Source organism: Calidris pugnax, unplaced genomic scaffold, assembly GCF_001431845.1.
Source record: "Calidris pugnax isolate Ruff unplaced genomic scaffold, ASM143184v1 scaffold18, whole genome shotgun sequence".
NCBI lineage: Eukaryota > Metazoa > Chordata > Aves > Charadriiformes > Scolopacidae > Calidris > Calidris pugnax.
Genome location: NW_015090812.1, coordinates 4,689,144 through 4,709,846, shown reverse-complemented (window position 1 = coordinate 4,709,846; position 20,703 = coordinate 4,689,144). Strand labels below are relative to the sequence as shown.

Below are 20,703 nucleotides of genomic sequence, written 5' to 3'. Positions count from 1 at the left end.
GCCTGAAGCGCCGGGCAGCCCGGCGGGCGGGCGGCCGCCGCCGCACCATGAGCGCCGAGTGCAGCAGTTACCTCAACGCCGACAAGGTGCTGGTGAGCGGGTTCAGCTGCCCGCGGACGGGCGGCGACGCCCGCGCCGTGTACTGCTGCGGCTTCCAGGACGTCAAGTACTGCTGCGATGACCCCCACAGCTTCTTCCCCTACGAGCACAGCTACATGTGGTGGCTCAGGTAGGGGAGCGGGGGCACCCGCCCTGCCCCGGGCACGGCCCCTCATGGCGGGCGGCGGGGAGGCTCCGGGCGGGCGAGGCTCGGCGGCCCCGGGGAGGGGCGGGAGACCCCGGCCGGGCTGGGGTTTGTGTTTCTGAGGTACTTGTAGCCGGGCGCTTGGAGGTTGTCTCTGTCCCGCTGAGAGTCGCGGTGGAGCTGCGGCTGCTGCCCAGAAAGACTTCTGCTTGCACCGGGGGGGGTTTCTGAAAGAAATAACGGGTGGTCTCTGTCAGGGAGCTCTGGGAAACGCTGGGTGCCCCCGTACAGAGCACCCAGAGCCGGCGTGAGGGGAGCGGCTCTTCTGGGGCCCGGGTGGGTAAGATGCTGCCTGCGGAAAGTTCCCAGTGACTTCAGCTACTTTTCTGTGTGTCTTCTAAGATCAAGCGCTACATAACTTTCCCCTCTGAAGGTGGTGGATGGACTTGTGCTCTCCTGAATCAGCCCAGGGGTCCACCTGGCTCCGTGGGGTCTCCAGCGGTGGCAGTGAGGGCAGCCTGGCTGCTCCCTGTGCCTGACTCCCCTCAGGCTCTTCAGCATCCATGCTGGCTGTGTCAGGCTGTTAGCACACCCCTGCATGGTGCTTTCACTGCCTTTTTACGGACTTGTTATCCCTGATTTTGTCTAATCCCTGTCTGAACTTGCTTCTGCTCTCTGCTTCTGCAGCCCCGGTGGCAGCAGTCGCTACCTGCTGTTTGAAGAGATACCCTTTTATCCGTTTTATAATGTTTCCTACTAGTTCTCAGGAGTGCCTAGAGGGCATTAGTATTGTGAGATTTGGTGAACGACAACTGCATGTTCAGTTTATGCACAGTGTTTAAAATTTGGTAAGTGTTTGCATCAGTTCTCAGCTTTCACATCTTCACACGTCTTAGCCCTTTCGGATTATTGTTGAGGCAGTTGCAATGTCCCACTCTTCATTTTAGGTGCTTCTCATCCATACTGTTTTTCACTCCACAGCACTGCTTTTAGAGGTGCATCGTTTGGAGCTGCGTGCTCAAGATGTGGGTATGGCAAGGTTTTACACTGGCAAAATGGCTCTCAAAATCCTCCCTGTTGGTGGCCAATGTTTTGTTGATGTCTTTGGCTGCCGCTGCACATTGACTCTGTGATTTCAATGAGCTGTCACTAATCACTCTAAAACTTTTCTTGAGTTCAGAACTGCAAGTTCTGGGTTCATTGTCATGTAGGCTTGGTCTTCTTTATTTATGCACTACATTCTGTGCACTGAATCTCATCCACATCACTTTTGCCTGTTTACTCAGTTTTCTGCAAGTCGTCTGGCATTCCTTGCCCTCATAGCGTTTGATCACTTTTAGGGGCTTAGGATCATCAGAAACTCAGATTTCATTCTTCTCCAGGTCCTAGATGAAGACACCACATAAAATCAGCCTCAGCACTATTGTCTGTGACTTTTCCTTGTATTGAAAAGGCACCGCTTAGCCCTGTGCTTTGCTCCTTATTCTTTTAATCAGCCTTGAATCTAACAGAACCTTTTCCCCAGTCCTGTGTCTTCTTAGTCCCACCTTCAGTGTGGGGCTTCGTCAAAGGCTTTTTGAAAAATCTAACTCTATCCACTGGGTTCCTTTATCCATCTGCTTATTGACACTTCATAGACTCCAGCATGTTAACAAGGCAGTATTTTCCCCTCCTAGTAATGCTGACTCTTCAATGAAAGATTTTATGTCAGGAAACAGCAAGTGCCAGCAGCTTCCTGAGGGCAGAGTGTGATAACGAGGTGGATGGGGGTAGTGGCTTCACCATCAAAGGGCATGTCCCTCATATCCAGGTAAGGTGAGTGGAACAAGGCTGGGCATGGTGGCTTGGGGATAACAGCCAGGGTCAGGTGCTACCCAGACACACTCAGCACCCTGATGTTGTGTTTATCTCTTGGCTTAGTGATACTATTCCTTTTTTTACAGACCTTTCTGTCTTCCCAGGGGTGGAGGTGGATTCACTAGTCTGTAGTTCCTGGGTTCCCCTCTAGAGCCCCGTTTTGGGTTGGAGTTACACTCCCAGGCTACCAGCCCTCTGTCAGAGGGCTATATATATCTTGTATAATATTTAGTGTATAATTACTTAAAATCTAATTTGTCTGATACAAATAGTGGGTTGCATGTGGGAATCTCCCAGCCATCCGCAGCTGTAACTGATACAGAATTACTCAGCTTCTCTGATGAGGAAACGTCCCCAGCTCCCCTTTTTTATGCTTTTCTCATCAAATACCCATACTGTTTTAATGTTATGTGATTTTTTTTTTTTTTTTTTTTTTTTTTGCATAGCCTTTGACTGTTTTGGTCACAGGAAGCCTTCTCAAGATGGCAGAACTACTGAAAGATTAGGATAAAAAAGTTTTGCTCTTGCATGGGGATGAGATGTTGAAGACTGTTAAAGCTTGATCTTTTCAGAAAGTACCTCAAAGAACTGAATCCCATGAGAGGCTTTAATGAAGCACCTCTCTGAAGCATCTTCCTTTACAAAGATTTTCTAGGGTCTGAGAAGTGTGACTGCTTAGCCTCTACCTGGGTGAGAAATTTGGGCCAAAACTTTGAAACTTCAAGATTTGTTCATCCTTTTTGGTTTGCTCCCCACCCTCACCCCCCCCTTTAGCAGCCCTAAGCTGCTAAAAAGGTCCAAGGAAATTGCAATCGGTGGGGTTTTGGTTGTGTGTAACTTCTGCCGTAACTATAGAGTCTATATCCATCGTAGGTAAGAGGTGAATAAATACAATTTACCTCTCTAGGCAAAGTTACTGAGTGGTTAGAATAGAAATTTCTATTTTCAGAAGTGTTTTCCAGTAACAAATCAAATCACAATTTTGAGTTACTAACACAGTGGAAACCTTACGGTATTGCAGCACTTTATATATATTTGCTCTTGATAGTTCCATTAGGAGTTTAAGGAAAACATAAAAATAACATTCTCTGGTATTTCTCTTGGGTGATCACTGCCTTGCTTGTCTTTGTCTCAAACTGTTACTTATATTGGTATGTAACAGCCATATGTTAAAATAATCTTGCATGTGGTTCTTGCAGCTTTTGAGGACGTACTTTTAAGATTTGAAACCATAAAGACTTAAAACTATTCAAGAGTTAGCCAAACCAGCCAAGGTAAGTCAGGAGATGAACATATTGAGGAAGGGAAACGAGATAGAAAATTGTTCCAGGTTTTGCTTTACTCTGGAGCCTCAAGTTTCTCATCCTAAATCTTCATTTTTTTTTCCCCCCCCCCCGCCCCCCCCATTAATTTGAAAGCGGTGACTGAATGCACTACCAAGTGGTTGGTGGTATCTCAGGGTTTACTTCTGTTTGGTGACACACCAGGTGGAATTTTAGGAAGCTATTGCATATTTCTCTTGTGTTTTTCCTGCCGTGGGAGACACGTTGCCAGACCTCTTGGCAGCCAGCTTTGACGGAGAAACCAGCAGCCTAGGCAACCTGAAGCAAGAGTGGCTTGCAGGCCGATGCTATTCTTTTTTTTTTTTGCCAAATCACTGCTGCCTGTACTATGTTTAGAGCTGTACACTGCACTATCCCTTAGCAAAATGGAAGCATCTTTTCCCCTCCCATTCCTGTAAAACCAGCAATATTTTACAAGTGCCTCCTAACACCTGCTGTACTGGGAGCTGCTGGATAATCATAAATAATTGACCTTTGAGCGACTGCGACACATTTCATACTTTCCCTTGAATTTACTGTCTGTAGTTAATGTTATTTTCTCAATTATCCTCCTTTTTTTTTTTTTTTGCTGCAACTTAAATAGTATAGCGTCCTTTTTGTTGTTGTTGTTAGAGCAGCCTAAGTTCTTTTTCCACATTTCTTGAAGAGCTGACCTCAGCAAAGAAGAGTGAAGGATGTGTTTTTAATCTCTCTTGTAGCAGTCAGGAGCCCGTGGAACAAGGAAGGGAACATTAGTAAAAGGTGGGGGGTACAAAATTCACCAAGAAGGTTGTGCGGCTTTTGAAACCACAAAACAAGATGCTATAAAACACCAGTGAGCAAAACGTGGAACAGCTCACCCTTCTGAGCCACGTGCTGTGTGTGTACGTGCAGTCATCATGACATCTACTTTACTGCCAAAATTGAGTGGAAGGGGAGAAATGCTGAGCGTGTAGTATTTGTACTGAACTGTGATGCAGTTAGGCTCAGTCAGCACCTTTTTGGTTTCTCATTGTTTCAAAATATCTTAGAATTATTTTTGTCACTGTTGAGTGAGGTTTTATTACACAGATTGAATGGCTTCTTTCAGTATTGATAGAATTACAGTATCCATTCCAAATCCATACCTTTTATACGTTTCATGTACTATGATGTGTTTGATTAAAACTCAGGCAGGCCAAGTATAGATTTTATTCAAAATGCTTTATTAACTAATACCCATAGAACCATGGTGACCTAATGCTGTAGCTAAGCTTTGCTTAGCTGTACAGATCTCTAGGAGCCTGTTTTGGCTTTCCAAAATAGCAAGTCTTTCGTTCCTGTGTGCCCATTCTTCCAGTCTTCTGGGAATATTTATCTGTTTGCTTTGCAAATCCTACGTAAAACACGTCATTGCAGCAATGGCATTAGCAACATTTGATTCATTCAGATGCAGATGACTCATGAGCTTCCTTTTAATTTACCAGTGGACATACTGCAACTGCCTAGCCAATATTTAAATTTTTCCTAGCTGTTGTTGGTGTGGATGGACTAATTTTATGGACTAAAAATAACTAGGTGCATGATGCCAAGCATCCTCTGACAGAAACATCGATGACCCACTAAGCAGCTCTCAGGACAGCAGAGTGGGAAGCCCTGGGGACTCTGCTGGCAGAGTGGAGCCTCTCTGCTCAGGAAAGCCTTTGGCTGTGCAGAGTTCTGTGGCAAGCACGTGTGTGGCATTCGGTGTAATAGCAGTAGGAGCATCAGTAGATCAGGTTGCTCAGAGAAGTTGTGGATGCCCCATCCCTGGAGATGTTCAAGGCCAGGCTGGTTGGGGCTTTGAGCAACCTGGTCTAGTGGGAGGTGTTGGAAGGGTGGGTTGGAACTCGATGATCTTTAAGGTCCCTCCCAACCCAAACCATTTTATGATCTTCTGTCGAACTGAGCATTGCTCGTGTTGCCTTCATTGCCATCTTTATGCTAGATCATAATTTTGGGCGTGGGTGGTTGTTAATGCAGAGGTCCCTCCCAACCCAAACCATTTTATGATCTTCTGTCGAACTGAGCATTGCTCGTGTTGCCTTCATTGCCATCTTTATGCGCCAGCTATTCTTTGGGCGTGGGTGGTTGTTAATGCAGAGGTTTTTGCTTATTAATGAGGCCACAGCTGTGGGCAAGAATGACTTTTTAGTTTGCCTGTTCAATAAATTAAAAAACAATCCCCTACCCCCGAACTTTAACCCAAAATTAACCTTAGAGTAATTAATCTCGCATTCCAAGAGGGTTGATGGCTTCAGCACATAGAGAACAATCTGGTACTGAAACATTATGTTTAAAAAGCGTACGTACAAACTGAATCTTCATTTCTGATTGATTTAGGAAGTGGGATCCAGTGTGTCTGTTTTTCTGATGTCCATGTTTTGGGTGAGATCTTTTCACGTTGCTCCTGGAGCATGGCAAACATTTTTAGTGGCATATAACCTTTAAGTTTTTGACCTGTTATAGGAAATACTGGAGAGTTTCCTAGGGATTGCTTTTCTTACCTTTGCCGTTTGTAACTCACCACGCATCTCACTCAAGTTATGTAGTGATGCTGAAGATGTATTGGGCTGTACAATACACAGCTGTATTGTTAGTGTCATATTCTACAACTGCATGGGGGAGAGCTACAACTGAGAAGTAATAGACCCCTGAATATAAAAAAACATATTCATTAATACGTACTTGATCTATTCAATTTTAGGACAACTGACTCTGCTGGATGTTTGGATAATGGTGAGCAACCTCTTGTGTCCTGCACTGGAGAGTGCTATTGAAAAGGAATCTTAAAATAGGGCTAGTGCTGTCATGAAAAAAAAAAAAAAAGCACAAATACCTGTTTCTGAAGAGCCTTTGGGTTTTTATTACTTCCTCAAATAGATTCAGCTGTGGAGATCATTCTTAGTTCCATGGCTGCCGACCTCAGCCCCTGTAGTGTATTTCTTCTGTTTTGTCCCTTTGGGTCAAGATGTTCCTAGTGAAAATGCAAAAATGGGGCTAGAACCCAGGTGAAACTTCTGACTGTAAGGACGTACTAGAATTCCATATTAAGCAAAATATTGCTTGCCTGTAAGTTGATAGGGACAAATTTGCTTAATACAAGCATATATAAAGAAACATATAAGGACACTCTAGTTCATGCAGATGATAAATACCATGAAAAATCTTCATCAGGACAAAGCTATTCTTTCCAGAACCAATCATTTTGCTGATAATGAATTATTTTAGTTGTGTGTATGGAGCTAAATGTTGCATAAACATCATTAATGGATCTGACAGGTGGCTAATGAGAACTGCATCTTAAAGTCATACCGATACCTGCTGTTCTCATTGGGCTGATCTTAAGAGTTTCTCCTATAGACACATCTGTCTACTGGTGTTATGGGAGCTTGTAGAGAAGCTTTGTAGTAGCTTGAATGTAAAAATAATAAAAACATCCCGAGGCAGAGTTGTTCTCATCTCCCTGCAAGGCCACAGTAGAAATGACTTCTCACTGATGGCAGTGATACATAAAGGCATTTTTATCACTAGAGGGTGGAGTTCATAGAATTTAAGACATTCATCTCTCTTCTGTCCTTTCTACATCTGTCAAAACTGTAAATGCACCAGAGTAGTAATACAAGGATTCTTTATCCTTGAACTCTCTTTGTCTATGACCAAAAGGCAGCTTTTTATTTCACCAGAAGTTGGTGTCTTTGGCTTGGGCTGTAGAACAGAGGACTGAAACACTGAAGACATCAAATGGCCCAGGAGAGAATAGTAAATAATAGCTAGACTGTGCTCCAATAGGTTCTTTATTTCATCGTGAGAATTTTCTATTAGGAAAAGACTTGAAAGGAGGGATACTGAAGAGGTATCTGTATATACATATACTGTCTCACCTAATGTCTATGGAAACACTATAAAATAGCTTCTATCCTGCAGAAGCAGTTTCTGGATAAAATCTACATCTATTGCTGTATGTTTGGCCTCCTGAAAATTCACTTTGTGCTCCTTTGATATTGTGTGTAAATTAATTCATCTTTAGTTTTCCTATTACCCTGACAAAGATCATGGAAAAACTTCTCCAGTCTTCATTGGAGATTTATTGCATCAGTGCAAAGGCACAGCAGTGATCACAGTACTTCACTGTGCTCTACAGAGCTGCTAACAGAATTGAGTAACATGGCTCGCGTGTTATCCTTGTTGTTATCCATGGGCATGTTATCCTTGGTGAGAAGTCTGGCAAACGTACTTTGTTTCAGACTGAAAAATATAGCTTTAATAGTCATACTGTTTGAGGAAAAAGGAGTTTGCATGGGCTGCCTGGAGCTCTGGAATTCCTTTGTGTGTACATGTAATATTTATGGGATGTTGTGCTTATCTGGGAACACGGACTGCCTTGGAGAAGTTTTTGATCCCACTGATGCCAGTTACTGCATGAAGTTATTTCTGATTTTCATAAACACAGTTTAAATCAGACTCAGGACTCATATGCATAGGTAACATGAAATGTCACCGAGAGCCATATGTTCAGTGGCAGTGACCATGCTGAGGGCAATGAAATAATTCCAGTTTATGCAACTTAATATTGAGCTCTAAACTTTTGTGTATGGTAAAAATACATAGTCACTGCACCCACCTGAGTACAAGTAACCTCCAGGCATCTGTCTCACCATTGTTTTAATGGGTATTCCAGGCTGTTTGTACACTGAATTTCTTTGTTTTTCTCTTTTCTTAGTGTTGGAGCACTCGTGGGCCTGTCGATAGCAGCAGTGGTCCTCTTTGCTTTTATCATCACTGTGTGTGTTCTCTGTTATTTGTTCATCAGCACGAAGCCACGCAGCAAACTGGATACTGGTTTAAGCTTACAGATGGCAGGTAAGACCAGTTGTTATTGACATACATTATGTCCTGCAGAGGAAAAGCTTTATTCTGTCTTTAAGTGGCTGTGGAGGAATCCAACAGTCTGTATTTTCTTTCTGATAAGTCCTCAAGATGTAGTCAAGCAATCCTGCTGTTTTACTTCCTGAATGAAATTTGTACCAAACTCAAATGAAAATATTTAACACAAGCTCAATATATTTATTCAGTAGTAGGACGAGCATAAAACTCCTCAATAGTGAATGAGTGTGCAACAAATAAGTCCCTTTATCAGGAAGAGGCTTAATCAGTTAGTTGCCCTGGATTCCCGTAAAGAGTACATAAACATGTAGAAGTGATTTCATTCTAGGAATAGGAATCTCAGAGGAGATTTTAAGTGCATTTTTTTATGACAGAGAGAGGTCATTTTTTTTTTTCTTTCTTCCTGATGTAGGATCCAGTCTTTGAAATCCAAGACTCTTTGCTCAGTCCCAGTAGTCCTTACCTTTGTGCCCAAACTGCGTTGGTGGATGCCTGCAGGAGCAGTGCGTGTAGCCAGTGGCATGGAAAAACCTGTGGCTGCTGCTCCATTTCACTACATTTGTGAAATCTGACTGCAAGTTTTGGTGGTGGGATGGGGTGTGATAAGTTTCACCCTTTGTCTTGGACTTCGTAAGTTTTTTTTAGTGTGGTTTCAGTCATTCAGCCAGTAAAGCTGTAGGAAGTAAAGGGAACGTTGTACTTATTGAGGCCTTGGAAGTTGAACAAGTTGAAAAAGGAGAGTAATTCTTGGGAAAAATGTCCCTCACCTCAAATTCTTTTTTTTTTTTCTTACTAGTTTTTAAAATGCTTCCATACCTGCATGGCAATAAATGACCAATGAGTTAGTGTAATTATAGCCTATTATACAGCAGTAAGCTCCCTCCTGAGTGTCTAGTTAGCACAGTCCTTCATGTCAGACTTCCTGCCTTGTTTTGCTCTCCAGAGAATGCAGGCTTTGGTCTAAAAGTGGTTTATAGGGCTGTCAGGAAATGCAAACCCTCCTTTTGGAGCTACATAAGCTGAGCAAACTGCTGAAGCGAAAGTCACACATTCAGCAAACTGCTACTAATCTGCAAATTGAAAACTTCACACCTGTCCTGAAGAGAGGGAGTGGAAATAAGACCCGCTGCCTAGAACGGCCTAAATAAACTCTTGGGTGGGATTAACAAAATGCCTAGTGATCTTTTACAAGATGGTTGTGTACTAATTATAAACTGGCATTATGCTTTTGAACATGTTGCTGTTTAACTTCTTCCCTCAGGTTTTCCTGATACGGCATCAGCTCTTCATCCCTTGCCAGGCCAGCAGTGCTGGTTTTTCTCAGGCTTTGTGTTTTAGTGCCAGGCCTGTTTGGCATATGGGGAGCTGGGAAGGAGGCAGGTGCTATCGCACCCCTGCTGCCAAATGATTCCATCTTTCTCTACAGACTCGAACCCTGCTGCAAAACCACGTCCTGCTTTGGCATTAGAGAGCCTTTCTCTCTTCCTCTCATGAGGTGAACAGCATCCCAAGATCCCCTACTGATGGCCCAGCGTTTACATAGGCATCCTGTCTCGTGATTCCAGGACTCCAGGAAGCTGAGAGATCCTTGGTTTTTCCTCACCATCTCCTGTGTTGTTCTGAGCTCTATTCTGACTGCATTACTTTGTATTTAAACACTGTTTTGACTTTGCTCTCATCCCGTGTTTTTCACTTTTTATTATTCTGCTTCTTAGGCTGCTTTGAATGACAATTATTTCACATCTAAATTCTGATAGCTTTAGCTGTTCATGAGGTGGACTGCCAGAAATTGAAAGCCGGTTACTTTGCCAAGGTTGAGAGATCTTTGAAAATGTTGGAGGATTTCATTGACAAGCCTGAGTGCTTATCTTCATCATACTAGGGTTTCTCTTGCATGGAAGTCATGCAAAGTGCAAGTATCTTATAAGATGGCTGGTTAGCTGCTTTCAGGCCTGAGGAACAATAAAAGCAGCCGCTCCTGCTCTTTCAGTTCTTCTGAGATTTAAGCATAATCATGTATAGGCAATAAAAATGAATTTTAAAAAATGTAAGCAGTTTTTAGAAGTTTCAGAAAATTTTAGGCCTGAGGACCAAGTTTTTAGTGTGGAACTCGGTTCCAACCTGCTTTTTCTGAACTAGCATAATCTTGCCTTTAGGTGAAGGCCATTGTCACACATTAGGTGTTGTGCAACATCTGTACCCCTGGAGCATTCAGAGAGCATTTATGAAAACAATATTTTTTATTATATTCAGTTTCACCCATGGTATATCAGCTCAGCTAGAGTTTTCAGCTTCATTAAACACACAATTGATTATTGTATGCCTTTCTTCCCTCATGTAGTAGTCAAAGTTGGTCATTGTTTTGTGGGCTCATCCCAGATCTCCTAAATATAGAAGTGGAACTGTTGAATGTTTACAGAAATAATTGCAAGATCAATTGTAAATCTAACAATAAGCTGATGTGTGGCCTTTGTTAAAGTTTCTGATTCTGCAAAAGGCAGATCAGCTGGAATTTGCCTCTATTTAGCCTTGAAAAAATGGTCTGCAGTAAGATCAATACAGATATTACATATGGGGTTCCTGTGTTACCCCTAAAAAAAATTAACATTTTAATCTGAGAACTGGATTTTAGGAAAAATTAGCTTAGTCACTGATGTAGACCAGGAGTAACTACTTAAATGTTAATGGAATTATTCTGTTGTAAACTGTTGTTACTAATTCCTATTTGTAGTATCATATTGTAGAGTGCAGAATAGATCCTTTATATGCAAGATAGGGTGTACAGGCAAACGAGAAGATCCCATATCTCAAGTAGTTTAGTTTTTTATCAGATCTAGTATTTCCCAGTAAAAAGCAATGTACTTTATTTACCTCTTTCAATGAAATCCTGTCCTTTTACAGTCAAAATCTCTGATCTTTATACATCGCTTTTTTATTGTTTGCATTCTGCATCAGAATGCAAGGTTCACCTAGGATTTGACATGTGGGTTAATGGTCTGCCTTACTGAAACGTCAAAGTGCTTCACAGTTTTTCCTCTATTTATCCTCACAGCTACCTTTCTGAAGTAGGGAGGTGCTATTTGCTCCTTCTTAAAAGGAGACAGAACCACAGGGAAGTGTCACATTATTTTTGATGCTTTGTGTGTTAGTCTAGACATTAATGTCCAATGGAATTTTGAAAGGACATCACTTACCAGAAGACCTTTGTCCTTTTGCTTATGATACCTCTAAAAACATGGCTCTAAAACTAGCTTGACACAAGAGTTCTGTCATACAGAGAACTGAGGTTCCTGTATGAGGTGAGTATTCAGCTCATTGGAGCATACTTTTTCTTAGTATAGTGAACTTGCTTTTTAATCATACATGTTGCTCAGTAAGATCTTTCTGAGAGAAAGAACTTTTCACTGGACTAATTTTAAGTGCCTCTGTTTCTCCAATTTGAAGGCTAGAGACCTATGAAAGTGTTTCTTCTTGGTAAACGAAGGCCCCAAAGACATCCAAGCCCCAAGAATGCAAATGTTACGGATTTTCCCAAAATGAAAGGGAGTTTGGTCATATGCTTTGTTCTTCTTGTAACCATAAAACTTCTCTCTCAAGGCAAAACTTGTGGCCTTGTAAATTACTCGTAAGTGCTGGGAAAAATGTGCTTTAATAAAAGAGATTGATTCCTTGGTTTTACCTCGTAGTATGCAAAAGTCCATGGCTTCATAATAACGAAAAACTCAGCTTGAAAAATAGCCAGATGGCCTTCCTGTTCCTCTTTCTCTCCTTAATTGAAGATTCCTCATGGGACACTGTTCAAATAGAAAAATTGCTCAGATATTTTGATGAGAATGCACCAAATGCTCCCACTTTCTCCTCCTTAGCTCAGCAGAATTACCTGACTCTATTGGTTTTGCAACCAGATATCTGCTGTCCGAATTCAGAGATGCTGCTTTGTTGTTGGAGTATGCATTAATAGATTTTCTTTCTAGGTTTATCAATAATTTCTACTATATGGCCTTTCTGCAGTTAGCCATAAATTTTCCCCTGTTAGGCTACTTTTCTCTTTGCCAGCCAAATGGGGTCAACTATATATATATATAAAAAAAAAATAGTACAGATTTTCTTTTTTCTTTAGGAAATGAAGAAATTTTCTATTTTGGAGCTGGGCATTCGAATTTAGTAGAAGGGGTAGCATTAGCTCAAAGTTACATCACTAGGAAAGATTAAATTTGGAAATGTTTAAATTGGACTCCTTTGCTTTTAAATTTCCCAGACTTTCTTGTAGCAGTGAGTTTTTTGCAGCTCATTAAGAGTCAAGTTTTTTTATTGCAAAAATACTCGTAGATGCTGTAAGCTGTTTTAGATATGAAATCTAGGCACCCTGATCAAAAATAGGGTGACTTCCTCTGTAACTTCTTTTTATAAAGCTTTTTGGTTTTTTTTTTACTTTGGGTTTGTTTTTTTGATCACAGCTGAAGTAACTCACTGAAAAGACTTGGTTTCAGCTAAGACCTTGGCTTAAATGTTATTGTACAGATATTTTGACACATCAGACTATCAAATCCCATTTTGATATTTTGAAACCAAACTGCGGGTTTTTCAATTCAAATGATAAAATGCAACTTTCAAATGCTGGAGGGGATGGAGTAACTCCTCTGACAGGGCCAAGGGGTGGGACAATGGCTCTGGGTGAGAGCAGAGGCAGGGTCCTTGGGAAGAGATAGGAAAAGGGAGCCTTGCAGATGGGAAGCATGCACAGGGTTGGATCAATTAGAGATTTAGGGAAAAGAGGTAGGAGGGACTCGAGTAAGAACTGAGGTGTTTGTTCATTGAGATGGAGACTAGCATGGGAAGCATGGTAGCAGAAAATTAGGGGAAACAGTGAGTAAAGCAGGAAGGGAATGAAAGCACAAATATAAGGTAAGAAAGAAAAGAAGTTCAAAGTGTGGACAGAAAAGTCTTTCCTTCTAGAGCTTTGCTTTCTGTGCTGCCAGCAGGCATCAGTGAGAATCACTGGCAGAGCATCTCTCTTCTCCCTTCCTGACAGCGACCCTCTGCAGACTGCTTTTGCTTTGGTTATTCTGATCAGTTGGGCAAACTCAAGTTGTATGCACTAAATCTAAAGACTCCAGCTCTTCTGCTCCAAGCAGCTGTCTGTATCAGTTACCTGCTGGAATTTTAATGAACTGCTTATTTCACCTACTCTGAAAAACAATATTCAGATACTACTAAGCTTGAGTAAGAACTGAGGTGTTTGTTCATTGAGATGGAGACTAGCATGGGAAGCATGGTAGCAGAAAATTAGGGGAAACAGTGAGTAAAGCAGGAAGGGAATGAAAGCACAAATATAAGGTAAGAAAGAAAAGAAGTTCAAAGTGTGGACAGAAAAGTCTTTCCTTCTAGAGCTTTGCTTTCTGTGCTGCCAGCAGGCATCAGTGAGAATCACTGGCAGAGCATCTCTCTTCTCCCTTCCTGACAGCGACCCTCTGCAGACTGCTTTTGCTTTGGTTATTCTGATCAGTTGGGCAAACTCAAGTTGTATGCACTAAATCTAAAGACTCCAGCTCTTCTGCTCCAAGCAGCTGTCTGTATCAGTTACCTGCTGGAATTTTAATGAACTGCTTATTTCACCTACTCTGAAAAACAATATTCAGATACTACTAAGCTTCAAAACCAAGCACTCAAAAGATGAAAGACACCAGAACTTAAGATTTCCCGGACAACTGGTGAAATGCCTAACTAAAAATTGCTTTATTTATTCCTGTTATCCCTTCTTCAACCTTTCTGAAAAACAAGAGTGACACTTCTTTCATGCAAAGAAGTATTGTGAGCCTCCCCCCATGCAGTGCTTTGGAGGCAATAGTGACTGATCATGTTTGAAGGTGGGTGAAAGTTTGAGATTTCTGATCTCTTTCCATGAATATGGGATTTTTTTTCTGCCTTTTCTTTTAGGACACTCTCTGATTTCCTGCTATTAGTCCTACTTCTATCACAGTGCTGCTCCCTTAAGTTGCTTTTCGTCTTAATGTTTATTCTTTTTTAACACAAGTTAATAATAGGCTCTGGAATGGAAAGTGGAATGGCTGTGGTCAGTCCCATCCTCTAAAGATTGTGGAGGAAGATTCCAGGAACTATGTTTTTTCTAGTGCATTGGGCACATCTATTTATTACTGCTTGCAACTAAAGGAAGAATAATGCTGTTAGTTTTACTAAAAATGCTTTTCTTTTACAGACAGTGAGACTAGAGGGACTTCAATATGTTAAAAAACAGAGGCACTGGATGGATTCTACCAATGCTGTAATGAAAATAGGTACAGTGAGAGCACTTCTTTTCATTTTACTCTGTTGCATTTGTATATATGTGGGTACAGTGAGAGCACTTCTTTTCATTTTACTGTGTTGCATTTGTATATATGTGGTGATGCAGATATGATAAGCATTTTTCAAATGCCATGATTCTTTATGTGGGTTTTTAGCTTTCTGAAAAGCACTAGTGAACTGTCTCTGTTTGATTTACTTACATATTGCTCTGATGCTGTCCTTGCACAGGGAAGTAGCTGCAGAGACTTGAACAGAGTCCTTCCACAGAGAAATCTCATCTTGATTTATTTGTATATGAATACTCCTTCATGGTTGTGTGCCAGAGAAGATTACATGCTCCTTATGCTGTCTTTGTCCTTTCTCTGATGCTGTCCAGGATGCACCAGAGCTTACGAAGGAGGCAGCCATTGTAACTTAGCATTCAAAAGACATTCTTTAGCAATGAACTGCTAGAAAGGCTCCTTTGTGACAAAGGGCAGTGAAGTATCTGGTGGGTAGTTCAGTCATATTCTGCTTCTTGGGGATGCTACCTAGAAGTGCTGAGTCAAGTCTGATAGAGAACTGAAGAAGGTTATCTTGCAAAATGTGAAGTTTCGTATGCTGACTTGATTTCTATGCTGAAATCGTGTTTAAAGGTCAAACTGCCTATGGCACAGACCATGCAAAATAGTATTTAAAATGTATGCCAGTACCGATGAATTGTACTGTCAGACTTAAGAGGAATTTATGAATAATACAAAAGACTTCAGATGGCACGAAACATGTGTTTTAGTTTCTGCAAGGGGTGAAAGCTCATGGCTAAACAGCCACAGAATGTGAGAATAGCCATAGATCAGCAATGTCTGTCACAAAAAAAAAAAAAAAAAAAGAAAAAATGGGCCTGTTTGCTCAGCAGCTGTTCTTAGAAGAGCAGGAGAGTAAATGTGTCAGAATTCCCTGCTTCATGTATTTTCTCTTGTACCCTTAAAAAAAATGTACCCTGTGCATCATAACTGCAAATGCATCCTTCTCACCACTTTTTATTATCAGTATAACAGGTTGATTTGGGCTGCTTGTCCTCATGAAAATACTTAAGTGTAACAAAACTCATTTTGGAACTCTTAACCACCTCCACACATTATTTTTTTTTTTTCTTCTGCTGTTGCAAATGAAGTGGCTCGTGGGAGAAAAATGCCATGGGAAGACTAAAAAGGATCCTGCAGTCAGAAAGCCGTCTGTAGTGAGAAAATCCAAATATATCCGTGGCAGGCATCAAGTACTGAGATGAGACCTCAGTGCAGGTCTGTGAATGTGGCATTGCTTTCTGAAGGCCACGAGTCTCTCATTTGTTCGTGCTTCAGTTTGCCTGCTTTCCACCCTGTTATAGAGACTAATGTTTATGGAGTGCCCTGAAGCGTAGCCTGCTGACCACTCTTACTTACAGAAAGAGAAACAGAGGGAGAGAATTGAAAGGCCAGCTGCAAAGGATTTTTTTTCAGGGTTTGAATGCACACATTATATAAAGACCAAAAAATTTAAAAGCTTTTTTTTTTGGTGGATGAATTATCCTTTTTTTTTTTTTTTTTTGTTGGCAAAATGAAGCTGCCGTTGTCATGAAGTCTCAAAATATTTGAGACCTCTTTTTGGGCTAAAACCAGGAAAACTATGCCCTTAGCCCGTGAGCCTTTTTGCTTCCAGATGCAGAATGGAGCAGCTGGGAGCTTCCTGTGAAAATGGAAAGGGAGGGAGGCAAGGATCTTTTCTGAACTTCAGCAGATAATCTGGGTAGGTGTTGGTAGAAACCCCAGGTCTCTAATTGTTTTTCATGTTTTCTGCTTGTTGTGGATTTCATGCCTTCACCTGTTAAGGGGAGCCAGTTCACAGTGCAGTGCTGAGCCAGAGTCCATCAGTGGCTGTAAACCTTTCACTGCTGTGAGAAAGCTACACGTAGCAATTAAGTTTGATTTAGCTTGCATACTTCTTCTGCCAAATTCACTGGGTTTTAATTAGGAACAGGACACTCAGTTCAAGGTTGTTTGCATGCTCTTTTCTAGCAACAGGGCAAACACAGCTCTTAGCATTAAAAAGGGAAAGGAGAGGACTTGGGCAGCTGGAGGCATCGCTTCTAATTTGGAGCAATAATATAGCAAATTATTAAACAATCGAGTTTAATCTGACACAGATTTCATGGAGACAAATCATGACGAACAAGTCTAATTTGTCTCTTTGCCAAGGTAATTTTGTATGTCAGGTAAATAGAAACAAGTGGCTGTGACTTACAGGTCTTTATGAAAATGCAGTCAAAGAGCAGTTTTCAGTATCTTGTTCTTAAAACACATTTTTGGAGGGAAGGATGTCTCAATAGTCCATCCCAGTTGAGTAGTAAGAGCTGTGCTGGAGTAAAGTGCATGTGTATAAAATTTATGGACGACACCACCCTGGGAAGGGTTGCAAAACTCTAGGGGATAAAACCACCTTTCAGAATCATCTCAGTGCCCTGGAGAAATGGTGTGAAATCTAAAAGATGAAATACGATAAAGATAAAAGCAAAGTACCGTACTTAAAAATGAGAAATCAAATCCTCAAATATCCCTAAGGGAGGATAACTGACTAAGTGATGTGGGGGAAAAAATATCTGGGGGTTTATGGTATGCCATAAACAGAGTATTGATGTTCTGGGCTCTTCTTTTAGTCTGACTTGCTGAAGAGGGGAAGTGTATATAGGATGCAAGGTAATAATTTGCTCCATGCTGGCAGCACCTCTATTACAGTATTGCTTTTAGTTGTTGATATACTGGAGGAGAGAGAAAACTGAGAAAATTGGAGATTTTGGGACAGCATGACAGGTTTAAGCTGGCTTAAGTCTAGAAAAGAAAAGATGAGTGACAGTGTTCAGTTATGTAAAATAGAGGACAGTGATTATTTTTCATGTCTGTGGCCAGCAGGGTAAGTAATGTGCTGAATTTCACATTGGAGGAGATCCAGATTTAGTAATAGAAAATCTTCCAAAGTATAAGGGTAGAAGTAGTCCTGGCCCAGCCAATAAGGCAATTTTTGGGACTTTCTTCCAAGGGCATTTGGAACAGGCTAGATTCTCACTTGTCAAAAGTGAGAGAGATGAAGAATCTCTACAGCCTTAGTGTGTGGGGGGCTTTGTCTTAGCCCCAGGCATCCCTTAGGCTGCAACAGCAGCCCCTGTCATTGTCACCAGTGGCGTAGGATTATATTCTTAATTTATGGCTTTTTTAATATGAAATCAAGCTGTTCATCACCTAAGGTTAATATTGTGTCTTGTTAGAGCCCAGCTTTACCACGTTGCCATACATCCGTGCTCCTCCAAAGTGTAACTACAAAGTCATGTTGTCTTTCATGGGTTTTGGTAGACTGTGCCCAGGTCTGGAAAGAAAAGTCTGTCAGACTGCTCCGAGTAGAGACAGTTTTGGGTGCTGTGTCAGGCTGTATGTGGGTCTGCCCCTTAGTCTGGAGAAAAAGTGATGGCCATAACAGGAACATCTGAGCTCCATTCTGATCAGGCATTTATTCAGAAATGCTGTATGTTGAGATAGAATAGAAGAGACTGTTTCAGTTGGAAGGGACCTACAACAAGCATCTAGTGCAGCTGCCTGACCACAAGTTCAAGGAAACTATTGAGGGCATTGTCCCTGGAGATGTTCAAGGCCAAGCTGGATGGGGCTTTGAGCAACCTGGTCTAGTGGGAGGTGGCCTTGCCCATGGCAGGGGGGTTGGAACTAGGTGATCTTTAAGGTCCCTTCCAAAGCAAACCATTCTATGATTCTAAATAGAGCAGGATAATCACCTCTTGACCAGCTGGTGATGCTGTATTTGGTGCAACCCAGGATGAGGTTTGCCCTCTTGGCTGCCAGGGCTGACTCACATTGAGCTGCTGTCAACCAAATGGCATTACTAGGGGAGGGCAGAAATCTAAGTTTATATGTGTGCCTCGTATGTTTTCATTTAAGTTGGTCATTGAGCTGCTGTCAACCAAATGGCATTACTGGGGGAGGGCAGAAATCTAAGTTTACATGTGTGCCTCGTATGTTTTCGTTTAAGTTGGTCGGGGAATATAGAACCATCTTCAGAGCCTTAAGCAGAAGCAAATCTTGAATCTAAAAAAATTGTCACTGATAACTCAGATAAGCGTCATTCCTTTCAGTGAACCAGTATTGAAGTGATGCTCTTTGCTGCTAGTTGCCATCTGCCTGGAAATCCAAGATTTCACGCCTCAGAACTTCTGTCAGTAGCAGAATTAGCTGAGATTTTCTGGCCAGACTTCAGTGCGTGTCCATTGCTTTTTGCACCCAGGCAAACATCTGCTTCTAAACCCAGCTGCACTCACAGCTGTTGTGCTCCACCTAAGCAGCAGTCCTGTTTTAATGAGCACTAGAGTAATTTCTTTGTATAGAAATTCTTCAAGTGTAGTTTGAAGCACATTTTGGTATCCTCCAGGATTAAAGGCACACGTTGTGAGTGTGTCTATCATTAAAAAAGATAATGAAATGCACAGTTTAATGTAGATATTAGTGGTGCAATTTTCCAAGAGTCACTGCATAGAAATGTTAGATGAATGACTCTATCTGCCAAACCTTCTTTGTCTTATTTTAGCACCATTGTGCCTTGAACACTGCATAGAAATGTTAGATGAATGACTCTGTCTTTATCTGCTAAACCTTCTTTGTCTTATTTTAGCACCCTTGTGCCTTGAGAAACATCTGCTTCTAAACCCAGCTGCACTCACAGCTGTTGTGCTCCACCTAAGCAGCAGTCCTGTTTTAATGAGCACTAGAGTAATTTCTTTGTATAGAAATTCTTCAAGTGTAGTTTGAAGCACATTTTGGTATCCTCCAGGATTAAAGGCACACGTTGTGAGTGTGTCTATCATTAAAAAAAATAATGAAATGCACAGTTTAGTGTAGATAATAGTGGTGCAATTTTCCAAGAGACACTGCATAGAAATGTTAGATGAATGACTCTATCTGCCAAACCTTCTTTGTCTTATTTTAGCACCATTGTGCCTTGAACCTTGATCACATGCAAGGTGAAATCCTCATTTGCACCGCAGAGGAGCAACAGCAGATCTACCCATCCATATGGAGAGGAGGCATTTAGTGTTTCAGAGATGAAGTGGTGTCCTTCAGAGGTGTAATTCTTCACATCATAAAGATTAGGAATATAATGAGATGCTTGGGAAGAAGTAATCCCAGTGAAATGGATTGAGCTGTATGGTTTGTTCTGGATTTGTTTGTAGGATCTCCCTATCAACTCTGCTGTGTGGAGGGAAAAAAAAAAAATAAATCTTCCCCTGTTAAGTCTATTTCTTAACTGTGATTGGTGTTTTGCAGATACAGAGCTGCATCCTTCACAAGGCCCCCACCGAAACAAGCTGTTGACAAAAGCCGAGTGGCTTCAAGACATTTCCTGAGCCACAGGGATGAACTGTGACTGTGAGCCCCAAGACCCAGACTCACTCTTCCAGAGATGTTTTCTGGCTGTAACCACCACTGTTGATAACCAATCTGAGGCCAATCTGAAGCTGTGCCAGAATTATGTATTTGTGTATGGTTGCTGAGACGTAGTGTATTTTGAGTTGCACATACCAGCTACTGCTGTTTGTCATTTTTGTGGAAATTGTTGTCTTTACCCTGTGCGATTCCAAAGAGATAACACAGTTGTCAAGCAGAGCAGAATTTGGCACACCATGTTGGCCCAGCTTTATTTTAAGATTTCCCTGCGTGCCATCTCAATGTGGTGTCTTCGTGTTGTGAATATGGTTGTCTTTAGCCAAATGTGATTGTTCAGTGCACAAACCTGTGAACGCAGTACCTCAATAAAATCTGGCATTTGTTTGTGTTGCATTTTAATTAATTTATCATTTCCCCCCACCTTTGTTTCCTCAGAAGATTCTCACAGATCTTAAAATTACTTTGATGGGAGAATTTGCCAATCAAGTGAAGTTACTAAAAAGTGAATTTTTATAAGGAAGTTTTCATTTAGCTGTTTTCATAGGAAAGAGTAAACACTGAAATTAATTGAAATAAACATCCACAAATGTTTTGCAGATTCCACAACAAA

General features: G+C 41.5%; 1 protein-coding gene across 1 annotated transcript; it reads left to right on the top strand.

Annotated features, from left to right (window-relative positions):
- Positions 1 to 6: 6 nt before the first annotated feature.
- Positions 7 to 20,496, top strand: FAM159A (family with sequence similarity 159 member A). Its single transcript, XM_014938887.1, has 4 exons — positions 7 to 229; positions 8,165 to 8,304; positions 14,546 to 14,624; positions 19,974 to 20,496. Exons 1-3 carry the CDS (start codon positions 48 to 50, stop codon positions 14,575 to 14,577), a joined length of 354 nt encoding a protein of 117 aa, XP_014794373.1. The 5' UTR covers positions 7 to 47; the 3' UTR covers positions 14,578 to 14,624; positions 19,974 to 20,496.
- The last annotated feature ends 207 nt before the right edge of the window (positions 20,497 to 20,703 follow it).